The 15299-nt window shown below is 36.3% G+C and overlaps 2 protein-coding genes across 2 annotated transcripts; both read right to left on the bottom strand.

Moving 5' to 3' along the window:
* Nucleotides 1-439: 439 nt before the first annotated feature.
* lipib (lipase, member Ib) lies at nt 440-7161 on the bottom strand. Its single transcript, XM_055181486.2, has 10 exons — nt 6817-7161; nt 5035-5411; nt 4770-4878; nt 4569-4670; nt 4362-4451; nt 3267-3434; nt 3069-3158; nt 2873-2981; nt 2555-2728; nt 440-1551 (listed from the first exon to the last, which is right to left on the bottom strand). The coding sequence occupies exons 1-10, from the start codon at nt 6866-6868 to the stop codon at nt 1476-1478; spliced, it is 1347 nt and encodes a 448-aa protein (XP_055037461.2). The 5' UTR covers nt 6869-7161; the 3' UTR covers nt 440-1475.
* Nucleotides 7162-9298: 2137 nt separating this feature from the next.
* Nucleotides 9299-12109, bottom strand: LOC129425509 (stomatin). Its single transcript, XM_055181484.2, has 7 exons — nt 11902-12109; nt 11715-11821; nt 11304-11373; nt 11111-11193; nt 10732-10935; nt 10474-10608; nt 9299-9811 (listed from the first exon to the last, which is right to left on the bottom strand). The coding sequence occupies exons 1-7, from the start codon at nt 11987-11989 to the stop codon at nt 9623-9625; spliced, it is 876 nt and encodes a 291-aa protein (XP_055037459.2). The 5' UTR covers nt 11990-12109; the 3' UTR covers nt 9299-9622.
* Nucleotides 12110-15299: the final 3190 nt, after the last annotated feature.

The following is a 15299-nucleotide window of genomic DNA, read 5'->3' as shown; positions in this document are numbered from 1 at the left end:
TAAAATAAATATCCAAGCTTTACATATTTATTTGTGACCCTGGACTGGTTTAGTCATATGAGTCAGTTGTTTAAAATTGAGATTTATACGTAATCTGAAAGTTGAAAAATTACGTTTTTCATTGATGTATGGTTTGTTAGGATGGGACAATATTGTCTCGATATGCAACTTTGAAAATCTTGAGTCTGAGGGTCAAAAAAATCTAAATATTATGAAATTTGCTTTTAAATTAAGTCCTTGGCAACTGCATTTACTCACCAAAATAAAGTCTTTATATAATTATGGTAGGAAATTTACAAATATCTCCATGAAAGTAACTTTTTGTTTTGGTAAACCATTTTTTGCAAGCTCTAAAAAAAAATAGGTCATTGAAATTTGGCTCCCCTTGTGATGTCAGAACTTCAGAAGGGGATAATACTGAACCTTAATCTGCAATATACAACCATGGTACTGCCATTTAGTGCAGATTTGCATTTTTATAGACACGAAACGACACATTTTTGCTGACACCTAAAAAGTGGCAATTTTAACATTGTTATAATAAATTATCTTTATGGTATTTTGAGCTAGAACTTCACATATGTACTCTGGGGACACCAAAGATTTATTTTACATCTTAAAAAAGTCTTGTGAAATGTCCCCTTTGATACCTTAATGATATTTTGCATTTAAGAAAAATCTATCATTTTGACCCATACAATGAATTGTTGGCTATTTCTATAAATATACCTGTGCGACTTGGTCCAGGGTCACATTAAGTTGATATTGGTGATGATAAAGACAGTACATACCGAGACGGAGCAATCAAAAATTTTTATTTAGACATTCATTTATTCAAAAGTTGTTTAAAAGGTATAAAACGTTTTTAACTTTGTTCATATTATCCCTTAAAGCCCTATTGTCTGCAAGGCCATTGTTAAAATTCACAAGGCATAGGACAGTGTTTCCCAACCTTTTATCTGCCCCAACACAGTTTTGAGAAGTAAAAAAATCATACGGCGCACCACTTTCACAATAAGCATTAACGGATCTGCACAAACCTGTATTGCAATGCCTAACTGACTTGTTAAACTGGAATATTATACTGTATTAAAGTAGTATTCACATTTAATGTGAAACTTGATCTTGTTTTGATGAACACACGATATCCTAGATTCGAACGCTTTTTCAAACACTGTGGCAGTGTTATTTTCCACGGCACACCAAACAAGTGGTCACGGCACGGTTGGTTGGGAAACACTGGCCTAGGACACAATTTTAAGTGTGAGCCCCATCACCCTTAAACTGATACCATAAGAGTTCATCTTACAGAAAAGGCACGGGAAGTATCTTTAAGTTTCACATATAAACACTTTATACTAGCAGTACAAAATTATTTGTATGTATACTGTTTGTTTCTATGTGTTTTATTACAGTCTGTTGGCCCACCCTGAATAAGCAGATAAGCTTTTCAAGGTAATTTCTTACAGATAAAATTAGTTACAAGGTAGTGGTTTAAAGGACACCTCAGCATTCTCCTCCAAAATAATGTCATATCGACACATCAGTGGCCTGTTGTGGACAAAAAACAGATAACAATGATTATTGTTAGCATTACACAAAGATAATTCAGGATGCAGCATTTGTTATTGTAGTTATTACCATTGCACTACACTTAAAAAAACAATAGCACTAAAAGTGGTTAACTTGCTAGTAATCATATGGAACCACTTATGCTTCTACATAGGTGCTATATAGTACTTAACGGACAAGTTCGGTATTTTACACTTAAAGCCCTGTTTTCAGATTGTTTATGATGAAATAGAACGGTTTTGACTGAAATTTGGACATATGATGCTGTCCCGAGAATTTTCGGGTGTTTGTTGTTTCACCTCCCACCTCTACAATGGGTGTATAGGTGCACTGGAACAATCCTTCCTAAAATGCATTAAACTTTTGTTTACAAAGACGTGAAACTCAGCGAGCGGTCAGGGGTGTTCACTGATATGCTCACACAAAAATCGCTGCAAAATACGCATTCCAACAGGTTTTACCGTAGTTTTTGTCCAACTCCATTGACTTGTATTAGATGTGCTCCGCACCGGGAACGTTGTTTGTATTCTTGCAATTGGCAAAGGCGGATCACCGCCACCAACTGGGCTAGACCTTCCACCATTCAAACTCTCAACGGAAGAATGTACGGGTGTGAGGCGCTTGGAAAAATAGGTCCACAATTTTACAACAAATGCTAAAACACATGTTGGAAAGCATCTTTTGCAGCGATTTTTGTGTGAGCATATCAATAAACACCCCTGACCACTCGGTGAGTTTCACGTCTTTGTAAACAAAAGTTGAATGCATTTTAGGAAGGATTGTTCCACTGCACCTATACACCCATTGTAGAGGTGGGAGGTGAAACAACAAACACCCGAAAATTCTCGGGCCAGCATCATATGTCCAAATTTCAGTCAAAACCGTTCTATTTCATCATAAACAATCTGAAAACAGGGCTTTAAGTGTAAAATACCGAACTTGTCCTTTAAAATTTTGGTGTAGTTGAAGTGTAGTTATTCACCTGTCCGGCTTTTCCAATGGTGTTATACGAATTCGGAGCAACCTTATTTTATAACGTGGTCCGATAACATTCCCAGTGGCGATCCGTAAAGAGATTTTCTGAACTGGGTATAGATCCTCATCAAACTGAGCCAGTAGTCGCGTGGACGTATACTGCTCGAAGCGCATTAGCTTGCTGTGTAAAAACAGACAGCTACAGTTATTTGTGAGCTATTTTACATTTATGCATTTGGCAGATGCTATTATCCAAAGCGACTTCGTTTTTATTCGTTTTCACTAACAGAATCATGTGAAAGTTTCACCAGTTAGATTCACTTACTGGTCTATCCTGGACTCTATTATATTTTTTCCATTGTGCAGTCGAAGTGTGACCACCCCCCAGCGTAAAAACTGGTTCCAGGTAACAATGTCCACTCTGTAGCTTGTCTCTGTAAAAATAATTGACAATATTACTCAAATTGTCTTTGACAAAAACTGTTGTTTTGCTATGCGCTACTGTAGTCCTGTTAACTCACTGCTGTAGGGGACTTCTGCCGTAGTTGAGAAAAAGACTCTCGTTTGCCCCAAGCTCAGGAGTGTATCCCTCCATTGACTCATGTTATAACCTGAAGATGATAAGTTACTGTTATAACATTTGGTGGTATTGTGGGGTTTCTAAAAGATTCAAAGGTGTAAAGGAGTCTGAGGTTATTTATTAAAGATGTTGCTTTTACCTAAAACAGGGCAGGAAGCTGGTTTGAAGGTCTCGCATTGCAAACACTGGCCATTGAGGAAGTCAGTGTAGGAGGAACATGGGTATGCCATGAGATTACAGGTGTGATTCAAAGCACACAGGTACAGGAAAACAGACCTCTGGTGATCACAAACAAAATAAGATTTCCCTGTGGAGAAGGGAGCAGATGATATCAGATCTTAACCTTGTAACATCAGTCCCATTGTAGATTACAAAGATATGACAATGTGTATTAGTACTTATAAGTATTTCAGGGTTCCCACAAAACCCTTGAAAGTTTGTGAATCTGTGGAAGATTCAAGGCCCTGGGAAGTTTTAGAAAATATACATTACATACATAGAAAAAAATCCATATTGTTACCTGTGTAGTGTAGGATAATATCATAAAAATTCTAGGCTTTTCAAGCACACGTGCTAAACTGTATAGCTTCTGTATGCGAATGTTGATTCATACCAAAATGCTTATTTGCATAGTTGTGTTTGACACATGAAAACGTCTCGGGTTATGTAACTGTTGTTCCCTGAGAAGGGAACGAGACGCTGCGTCTGCCTTGCCATACTTCCTGCGTCCCTGTTACGCCATCTTATTTCAGATAGCGATATACTTTCTGGCTCCCGTGTCACCCTGCCTTTGTCGTTAAGCCTCACCATTGGTTGAATTTGATATACACATTCAGACGCACTTACCCCTGGAGGCCTCCCCAAAGTGTCACTGCAGTGACGCAGCGCGAGTTCCCTCGATAGGGAACTGTAACAATGTATCTTAAAAGGTAACACGATGTAACCTTGCTCTCACTTGAAATGCGTCCCCATATTTAGTTCTTCAATTTGAGGGTATTAGACCTGGAAAGTCCTTGAAAGGTCCTTCAATTTGAAGTAAACTAAGGCGTGGGAACCCTGGTTATCGGAGTTGTAATGCATACATTGGATAAAAGTGTCTGCCAAATGCATAAAATGTTAATTTAGTTTGTGAGACTGTAAGCTTTCCTTTAGGTTTATTTAGAGCGTTCAGTGCCTTATTGGATCTTATAAGATTCTAAATCCCAAAGTCTGGCAAATCATGTGAAATACTCACCTGAGAAGATGGTCCTGGGACAGCCCGGCTGATCTAATCCTCCATTGGCATAGAAATCAATATGACCATGAGTTCCTCTGAGGCCAAATGCTGTCATGGAAAACAGAGCATGGGAGTATAAGGATATATTTTGGGATATAATGTCAGGCAGTCTGTATTACATTATGGTCAAAGCTGTAAAATTTTTTTTATATCTTTAATACGTACAATTCATATCTGTGTGAAGCACATCTACAAACTGGGCATCAGTTGGATCAAGTCGTTCCTCAGGGGAAACTCCTGCAAACATTGGCCCAGCTGGGTCTAGACCTAATGTTATCCAAGCAAAAATGGTAAAGAACATTTAGTGAGCAAGATTAACTCATCACAGATGCTATTTTTAGTTTCAATGGCTTGTCAAAGTCTCACCTGTGATTCTGCCCACCCTTCCTCCTAGCATTGCACCAATAAAACCAGCCACATGTGCACCCAGGCTGACCCCAATCAGATGGATAGAGTCGAGAGATGCTCCCTCTTTCTAAAACAAACACGATATTCATCACATTTATTCATAACTGTACTTAGCAAAACTTTACATTTATGAATTTGATACGCTTTTATCCAAAGTGACTTTTATGCATTTTATTAGTATGAATACAAAACTTATGTATATGTTAGATGTATGGGGTCTCACCTCCATGCTCTCTATGAAGCCTGTGATATTGGCAGCTGTGTGATGTGAGTTGGCCACAGCTGTGAAGTAGTTGAGGTTCGCCGCCCCTCTGTTCCAGTCCACGACCAGTATGTTCATATCCTCCTGTGCTGCTAGCAGATGCACGATATGGTTGATCCAGATAGGTGGTGCACCTGTGGGTCTGTACCCATGAATGACAAACTTTGTTGGTCTGTTTACATCGAACAGGGGCTCTAGAGTGAGGTTATGGTGGGGCATCTCATGACCACAGTCTAGGTTGGCGCGGGTGTAGAGAAGCAGCCGCACGTACAGACTGGTCCCAATGAACGATTCGTGAAAATTCAGATCGGTGAAGTTGTCACATTCACTGTCCTGACCTAATGACAAAAGAAATTGAGTTACTGTGCTTGAATTTTGCTCTAAAAATGTTGGGTTGTTTTTAATCCAGGGCTGGGTAACTATTGGACAGAACACATTTCTGGGTTAAAATGATCCAAATAATGGGTTGTTTTTACCCAACTGCTGGGTTATTGTTGGGTTGCCAGATTTATAACTTGGATTTGCATTTAAACATCATCTTCCCACTATTTGTGAGATTTTTCTTTAATCCTCTCTTCTATCCACCTGCAAAACATCTTATTGGATCTTCCAGCAGATCTTGAAGTTGTCCACCTGACATTGTTTTTAAGAAAATTAGATTTTGCATTGGAGATCTCAGATCCTGAAAGTGATCTGTGCTGTAATTGGCATACACGTACTAGCCACAATAGGATCATGCTTCTATAAAAAGCAGATCATCCTGCTCCAAATGTTCCTACATTCCCTCCCGTCCCCCTTCTTCAATCTAAGATCTAAGTTGATAGGTGGATGGAGATGTACTGGGTTTGACCTCAATCCTTCTCTGTATAATATGGTCTGACCCCCGACCTATTTTCTTGTTTTACATCTGCCATCTGCATGAATTACTGATTACAAAGGTTACTGAAATAACATTTTTTATAATAATGTATACAGTACAATCCCACAGGTTGTGTTGTTATTGTTTCTATGTTTGTGGTCCCAGTGACCCATATGATGTGCATGTTAAAATAATGTTTTACCTTAAAATCAACCTCTTATTTTCAAAATGATTTTAATAGGTTCCTTGTTTACAAGTTTATGCATGACCAGCAGAATAGTCACCAGTATGCATTATATATATTTTGTTTATGTTTGGGATTAAATTTGACCACAGCAAAAACACAGAAAATTTAAACAAAATTAAAAACAAGTTTTTGAATGTTACGTATAACACTGTTAAAAAAGTTGATTCAATTTAAAAAAGTAAGTTACTTTTAGTTTTGAGTTAATTCAATTAAAAAATATAAGTTGACGCGAGAATTTTTAGGCAATTTTTAACTGTTTTTTAAGTTGACTTAACCTATTTTTAAGTCAACCAAGTAACTTACTTTTATAAGTTGAACCAATAAATCTTTTTTACAATGTATGCTTTTAATCAAAATTACCTTGTGGTTTAATACTGAAATACAAAATAAAGGTTCAGCTATTATTCATTATTACATTATTATATCATCATTTTTATATATAAATATAATAATTATTATTAGTATATTATTAAATTTAATTATAGTTAAACATCCCTGGTTAACTAGTTTGTTTTCTTCACACTCTTCACATATTTCTAAAAAAAGTTTAAAAAGTTTAAGAGTCCAGGGAAGTCAAAGTATCAGACAGCTAACCAAATTAAACCTGCAAAGTCTATTGGATAGAGTCCCATCTTACCTTTACAAAGCATAAAGATGCTCACCAAACCAAGGAAACACCACAGTAACATCCTCACGCCCAGGAGGTGATGGAGATAGATGAAAAGACACAAGAGATTTTGATTATACTGAGAAATAAGTGTCTGTAGTAAAGAAAGAGAGCAATGGATGATGGGTAATAGGCGGAGTTAAGGAGATTGGAAGAGATCACAGCTTGTTAACTCTGTGGTTATATGGCAGCGTAGTCAGTAAGCAGCTTTTTTCCAGAAGAGCATAGAAAAAATATTTAAATCAAGACAAAGATGAGACAAACAATATATTGTAATGGTAACATGATGATAAAGCGATGGTATTAGATTGTAATCCAGTGGTACAACATGATAAATATTATTATATATTATGCATTTGACATTCAATCCTCTACACAATGCCAATGGACATTATATAACTTAACAAAAACTATGGTAATTTTGGTTGGTATAAGCTATATACAAAGAGTAAAGTTGAAATCAGTACAGTATATTCAGTATACTCTCGTTTAAATGCTTCTGGTTGATTATATCTCCTTTTAGCAATTTTCTGCCTTTTGATCCACATCAAAAGACACTTACTTATACACAAGGTGTGGTTCTCTTTCCAAACTTTTGGGAGAGAGCCACTTTAGCAGAGATATTTATAGCAAACCAAGCAACAGTTGTGGTTAACTATAGCATACTCCGTGAGCAACACATGTATTAATTTTCATAATGCCCACAAAATGAACAGCAATTTTGTGCATTTAAAGACTGAGGAGCATGCCCATTTTAAACTGTAGTAGTCAACAGAAAAGCAATACGCCAGGGTACAGGCATAGCAGCTATGCATGCATGCAGAGTGCCTTAAAACCTTGTTTTCTAAGATTCAGTCGACGAACCCTAATTTGAATATTTACTGGTTACTTTGGTCCTTTGTGCCTAAGATGGGAAATATGATATTGTATGGAAAGTAATAAAATGTTACAATAAATCTAAAGTTTACTCCGTAGACATTGATCCTGTAATTTAGGCTAGCTGGCTGATGTCTGGTTTAGTCATCCAACAGGTCAAATCAGATCACCCGATTAAAGTTGATTCATTAAAGCTAATGTATGTTTCTCTTTCAACTATAACAATGATTGGTATGGTGGTGTTAAATACTAAAATAATCAGATGTGAATATTCCAATTTTAGAGATGTATAAGTCGGCACACCAAAGCTCAAAAATATAAAAGAAATTTGAATGGTGTGTGATGTTCATCAATTTGATGAAGAGCCTGTATGCTTGAAAAGTCACATGTCACACGAAAGTCTTTTAATTAATAAACTTTTTGATATCTTTGGAGCTTTGGTGTGCCAACAGTGTAAAAAAATATGTAAAATAACGGTAAAATTACGGCAGCTGGGATGCCGGGGAAAAAAAACGTAATATAACTGGCACAATAAATTTCAGAAATTTTCCGTAATACAAAATATTTTTTTCTGTAATTTTACATTAACACTGTAAAAATATTTGTAAAATTCCAGCAGCTATGGTGCCGGAAAAATACAGTAAAGTAACCGGCACAATAAATTAACGTAATACACAAATACAGTTTTTTCTGTAATTTTACATACTTATACTTCTCTTATACAATTTTTAGTCTTGCACCCATGTGAGGCTGCTGTGCATGTGTTCTTTTTTGTCAATATTCCACTATTAGCCATGAACTTTAGGATTTATGTGGCGAGAATTTTTATGGTTTGGAGACTGCAGTAACAGGAGCATTATGAGTGTCTCTTTGGTCAGAACTGAAGCTTGTCTTTGTTCGGTTAAACCAGATTAGATGCCAGATTACAGTAACACCACTAAACTGTCAATCCATTCCCGCATCTGATGCAGTAAATCCAATTATCTCAATGATCAAAGCATCCTGAGCACACTTTTTCCAGTAAGGGGCCAGTAAAATAACAGCAAATCTTTTCTCATTACTTTATTAAAGGTTTGAATTATCTTGCACTATAAAACATTTCTGTAGAAATTACAGTATTACTGGGTATTACTAGCAACTAGTTGCCAGTAACTTACTGTAGATTTTACATTTGTTATTTACTGGCAACAGTTTGTTTAAAGTTAAATGACCATGAAACATTTTCATTCTTTATCTTCTACAGTAAGTTACTGACAACCAGCTGCATAATTACAGATAATTTTTTACAATGTTATCTTAAAATTCTGACAATGTGCATTACACACTGAACATACAGCATGTTTTTATGCTTTTGTCTCTGAAGGTTATTAGAACATTGATCAATTTCACAAGGTAAACATTTAATCAGTGTGTGTTCCTTGCAGATTAAACCCATGACCTTTTGTGCTGTTAACGCAATGCTTAATGAATTGACATACAGAGAAACAAACGTTAATTTAGCTCTTATGAAGTAAGTCACACATAAATAATGTCAGTTGCTTTAATATACTTCTGTTTTATTTTGATACATTCATAACAGGATTACTCTGACAATATAAAAACTTATCCAAGCAAAATCAGATCAGAGGTAGACATTGCGATGTTTAAGGCAAAATTAAAATTTAAAATTACCTATTTGTTTACTGACCTACACAAATATTATTTGTAATTAAATATATTGAATTTACATAGGTTAGTTTACATTTTCATAGCATTTACATTTTGTGTTAAATCATTTTAACAGTAGTAAAAATAACATTTATACACTTTTATCCAAAGCGGCTAATAACGATTTTATACGATTTTTCATCAGTGTGTTCCCTTGTATTAATTATAATTAAGTCAGTCTATAGGTATGAGGTCACCTCCTCATGAAATGAGATATGAGATCCACAGGAACAGGGAAGACCACAGTCGAATTTTTTTCTGAAGCGATTTCCGTCAGTGTCTGCATATAGCGTAGCTGGAGGGCTGATGGAGACTCTGACATCACATTTGCCGCCTCCTTCAGAGCACGTGAGGCATTCATTTCTCCCTCTGCTGCTATCACCTGTTCAAGAAGGAAAACACACATTATTAATACAGATGAGTCCCTTTGAGCTTGTGTACAGATATCAATGTGCTCAAATTACAAAGGCAACACACGTTCACTGGATGGCTGAATTAAATTTCCATTCACTTTTCACACAAACAGGTTGATAATTTGCAGTCGGCTTACACTTCTAATTAGTGATTTTTTCCATTTGAACAAATCCAGTTTGTTTTTCCACTGCATTGTACCTAGTGCGAGAGAATACACTTCCATTTCCAGTCAACAATATGCCATACACAACCATTCAGAACTCATTCATTGCGGAATATTAAAATGGAAAAACTATAATTGGAAATAAATGGTATATGAAAGTTATCTTTCATCCAAGTAATTTTAGCAAAATTGTATTTGGTTCATCTATTTGTTTGAATGGAAGAAAATATGTGAGTAGGTTATCCAATCTTAACCAATAACAATAAAACAAGGTCTGCAGGTCTTGTTATGGAAATTAGCAGGATTCAGCGTATGCAGGGTCTGCCGGACTTCAACCTCCAAGCAGAGAGAGCCGTTTCTCTTCAGAAACGCCACAAAGCTGAAAAGCTGATAAGCCTACACTTGGCAGACTTCTCAAAATAGACAGACAGAAACATGTAACAGTCTCCTTGTGTCCAGACACCCACCTTGGCCCGTGCCTCTCTGGTAGCCTCTGCTTCAGCTGCCATTGCTCTCTGCAGAGATGGGGGCAGTTTGACATCCTTAAGCTCTACCCTTTCCACTTTAATACCCCAATTCTTGGATGCGGCATAAAGCACAGCCTGTTGGGCAAAGGATAAAAAGCTAAAGGAGATTTCATTACATAGTATTTATTGATTGAAAATGAAAATTAATGAATACTGGCACTATAGGGCATAAAAAAGGACAAATACTCTATACAGTACCTCCATCTGTTCTGACATCTCCTCACGGTCTTTTAAGATGTCTGCCAGGCTCTTAGTACCCAGCATGTTTCGTAAAGTGGTCTGTGCCAGCATCTGTGTGGCCTGATTTGCATTCTCTACTTTAGTTATTGAAACAGTGGGATTAAAGATTCTGTAGTAGACCACAGCATCCACCAAGATAGTCACTGAGTCTTTGGTCAGCACCTGAGGAGATTTTTTCGGATTTAGAAATTGGGTATAAAACTTTAGGGCATGATGCAGGCAGGCGTTGCTATTCATTTAGTTGAATAGTAAATCAAATGTTACCTCATTAGAGAGTAACGACAAAATATTATAACACGATTTCAGATTTTTTGCATCTTTAAGGTCGATTGCTCACTTCTTGAGGTGGAATGTCAAAAGACACTGTCCTCAGATCAACCTTTCGGAATGTATCCACACATGGATTAATCCAGAACAAACCTTTATTAAAATAAATATTATAAATAATCTGTCCATTAGTGCACTAAAACAAACACATACAGTTACAAAGTCTTCAAATATAGGTGAAATAGTCCCTAAACAATATTTACCAGGTCCTTTAGCACCTCCAAGGAGTCGTCCCAAACGAAAAATAACAGCTCTTTCATATTCCTGGACAATCTTTAAAAAAAGGACAGGGAGATGAAAAGTCACATAGCCTATTGATATGGTTTGATCTGAATGTGTAATTTAATTTGATTTTAATTATATCAAATTAAAACTATATCTACATACTTGCCTGTTTGCATTAAATGTTTGAGTTCTTTACAAAATCAACGTTTAATTTATATATCTAGGAATTGATTTGCAAATAGATTTTTCAGGTAGGCTATGTCATTTTACTGAACTTGTAATTGATTCACAATATAATGTTTGTCACTAATTTGTATGTCAAAACATATTCCACATAGAATGAAGTACTAGATAAATACCCTTATATCAATATTAAGAAATTATCTTACCTTCATACAACCCCACACGGAGACCGGAAATGTAAGAAGAATAAGAAGGAATGAAAAGAAAGAAAGAAAGTGTCCACAAAACCCAGAGCTGCTGGGATGATCTGCATCTGATGTCATCCAAAGGTATGAGGTTAGTCTTCTCAATATATATGTAAAATGAACTTTCAAGAAATAGGCTAGAAATTACCTGACTGGTTAATGTTATTTTTATCAGTCTCTTCATTTGCTGCAGGTCCAATTTTGTTAAGTGACATCTCACCGTGAGAAGACATCATTATAGAGATTGTTCTTAGTCTTTTCCTTGGTCTCAAAATGTACTGCGAGATATTTAGTGAGATATGATGAATTAAATAAGGTCTCAAACACCGCCCCTTTTTACAGAAGGCATAACGCGAAACTTTGAGCGGCACGTTACTAAGCAACAAAACGAGCTTGTGTTAAACCAGAAACCCAATCCCTTGTTTGCTTATTGGCTTATGCTACGTTACCGACAACTCGGATTTAGGATATTTCCCACATTAACCAGGAAGTGATGTCTGGAACGGCGCTCTTTTAATTACTAAACTATTTAAGATGTTACTAAATAATTCAGTGTTTTAATGTTACTTTAATACAGTAAATGTTACTTAATTCAGTTTTGAGGTGTTGTCTGGAACCCAGCATAGATGAGAGAGAGAGAGAGTATGTAGTGGGAATTAAAAAAAAAAAAGGCTACTCACAAGGTTTTGTCATGTTATATTTTTCATCCTATTTAATCTACTACGTCACTAGTCTTTTATTTATAACTTTTCTGAAAATGTATGATCCTTTTTTTTACTTTAATCTTTAATGACAAACTTACGTATCTTAATTGTTTTTTTAAATTCGAAATATATTAATCTTATCAAAAGTTGACAGCTGCCTGTGAAACACGTCCCTAGTCACCCGCGGCTTTTCCATTGGCTGTGGGATCACCCTGCATACGGGCTCCGTACCCTGCACGCTCCACTATTAATGATGCGATTTGTGTACATGATGTGTAATTTGATTATCGCGAAGCATAAAAGAGGATAAGTAACTCGTGAACGACGCCAAGAAGTTTAACAAAGTCCACTCTATGTTTTTTCTCTATTGTTCGCCTCTTTATTTCCTCTACACAGTTATTAGGTGTGTTCTTTAAGCGGTAAGGGCTGCGCAGGCTGAACGGCGTATGATATGAAAGTATCGCGAGAACATTTCGAATTCATATCTTGTGAATAGCTCTCGCGGTACTTTGTTGCATGTAGTGGACTTGTGCAGTGCCTCAAGAAACCACAGGGCACAGACTGTCATTGGTCTAATTAAAGTTATAAATTGAGGTAAGACCTTTTACTGACACATTTTGCAGTGCACACCTCTATTTTTTAACCGTTTAGTCGAGTTAAATAAGGAGCGTTTGGGCAGACCTGGAGGATTATGGGATATAGGCTGTTTGTTTTCAGTAAAGCTAACGTTACACCTGGTTTTTCGCTCCTTTATGACTTTTTGTACAGCCTTGATCAAAGATGTCCTTCTGAGACTGTTGACTGATCCTCCATGTATCCTTTGACCCTCTGATATGAACTTCTGTACCTGAATAATGACATTTTATATTTTAAAGAGAGATGTAAAGGTGCTTGTAAATGGGTCAGTGGGGTAACAACAGGCAGACAGTAATTCCTGGTGCCCTCTTCAGGAAGGTAGTAGGCAGTGCATTTTCTAATTTCTTTTACAAACACAAATAACTTTGTTTTTACTTTGTTAGAAATGTAATGCTATCAAAATGACACCTGTATGTTGAAAGCTGTTTCTTCTGTACACCATGGTTCACACACCCTCCATTTTACCCTCCTCTTTCTTTGCATCACCAAATTGCGAGTCAACAACATCCTGTTAAAGGGATAGTTCACCTTAAAATAAAAATTCTGTCATCATTTACTCATCCTCATGCTGTTTTAAACCTGTATGAATTTCTTTTTTCTGATGAACACAGAAGAAGATATTTTAAGAAATGATGGTAAGCACACGGCTGATGGTGACCATTGACTTCCATAGTAGGAAAAATAAACATTATTGAAGTATTGTGATAAATGACGATCAAAAATAATTTGATAAATGATGATAAGCACACAGTTGACGGTACCCATTAAATCCCATCATATTTTTTATTCCTACTATGGAAGTCAATGGTCACTCTCTAATGTGTGTTTACTATAATTTCTCAAAATATCTTCTTTTGTGTTCATCAGAAAAAAGAAATTCATACAGGTTTAAAACAACATGAGGATGAGTAAATTATGACATAATTTTCATTTTAAGGTGAACTATCCCTTTAATTCCCATAATAGCCACAGTCCACAGTCCAAATGCATGCAGGTTAGGTGAAGTGAAAATATTAAATTGCCCTTACTAATACTGTGGACATTACTGAGTCTCGCCATGAATGTTGCCATAGAAGCTAGAATGGCATTAAATAAAAAGGCAAATATCCATTATCTTTGGTGTCACTCTTGCTCCGATTCAATGTAAGAGCATCTGCCTGAACATTTCCAGAAGCAGTTCGACAGATAATTTATTAGTTGTTTAAATGTGTGCTTGCCGTTTGTAGTTTTATAACTTGGAAAGGCTGTTAAAGAAGTTTATTATTTCCATGACTTCATATATAAGATAATGATTGTACCTTACCTCAGGCCTGATGCTAATTTGGTTAAATGCTTGATGTGCTTACATGGCTCTACATGCATAACAAGCATGATCAAACAGTATTATCTTCACTGTTAACATATCTTAACTCCGCTGAAGGGTGTGCGTGTGAGTTAAGGTACGTTATGTCATTTAATCATACTGCGTCTGGAACATAGAGTGATCTGTCCTGCTGTCCCATGCAATGGGAATCAAGCATTAATGTATTACTATAATTTTAATCCAAGACAATCAGTGCATTCAAAAATTTCAGGCAGGGCTTGTTGATCACAGGATGAGATATTGGGAAACACAACCAAATGCATGTTTGTTATCTTTTTACTGAGATACAAACACAGCTGAGGACATTCAATTTGTATCAAACATTCATTAACTTGTAGTGACAACATCAACAAGTAACGCCTTGTTTCTCCACCCTGTCTGTGGTTTGCACCGCAGCAATAAGATGCACCTGTGTAATGCATCAAGTTGCCTCAATTTAGAGTATTTGAACATTTCAGGTAGCCTAAAAATGTATAAATGTTATTGTTTGAGAAAACCAAATGGCAAATGAGAATCCTAGACCCACTAGGTGACACTTAAACAGTCTTGGGGTGGGGGAATATTAAGAAAGTACAGCACATCTTTTGCTCTCATGATAAAAAAAAGATCACAATCTATTCCAAAAGGTACAAGTAAAAATTACTTCTTTCTCAGGCCCCATGAAAATGAGACGCATGGAAAAACTGATGCTTTAGTCTCTTCTCAGGAGTTTGTCAATATTCCACTTTCTAGGCCAAAGAAGGTGAAGCACAGCCTTGAATCAAAACCTACTGGTCAAGTACAACAGAATCACCATAGGAAGGTTATAAATACTGCTTATATAAAGGCTAAAGCACCTTTACA

This window comes from Misgurnus anguillicaudatus, chromosome 25 (assembly GCF_027580225.2).
Source record: "Misgurnus anguillicaudatus chromosome 25, ASM2758022v2, whole genome shotgun sequence".
Classification (NCBI taxonomy): domain Eukaryota; kingdom Metazoa; phylum Chordata; class Actinopteri; order Cypriniformes; family Cobitidae; genus Misgurnus; species Misgurnus anguillicaudatus.
The sequence above is the reverse complement of the archived record's forward strand: the minus strand, read 5'-3'. Positions and strand labels throughout refer to the sequence as shown.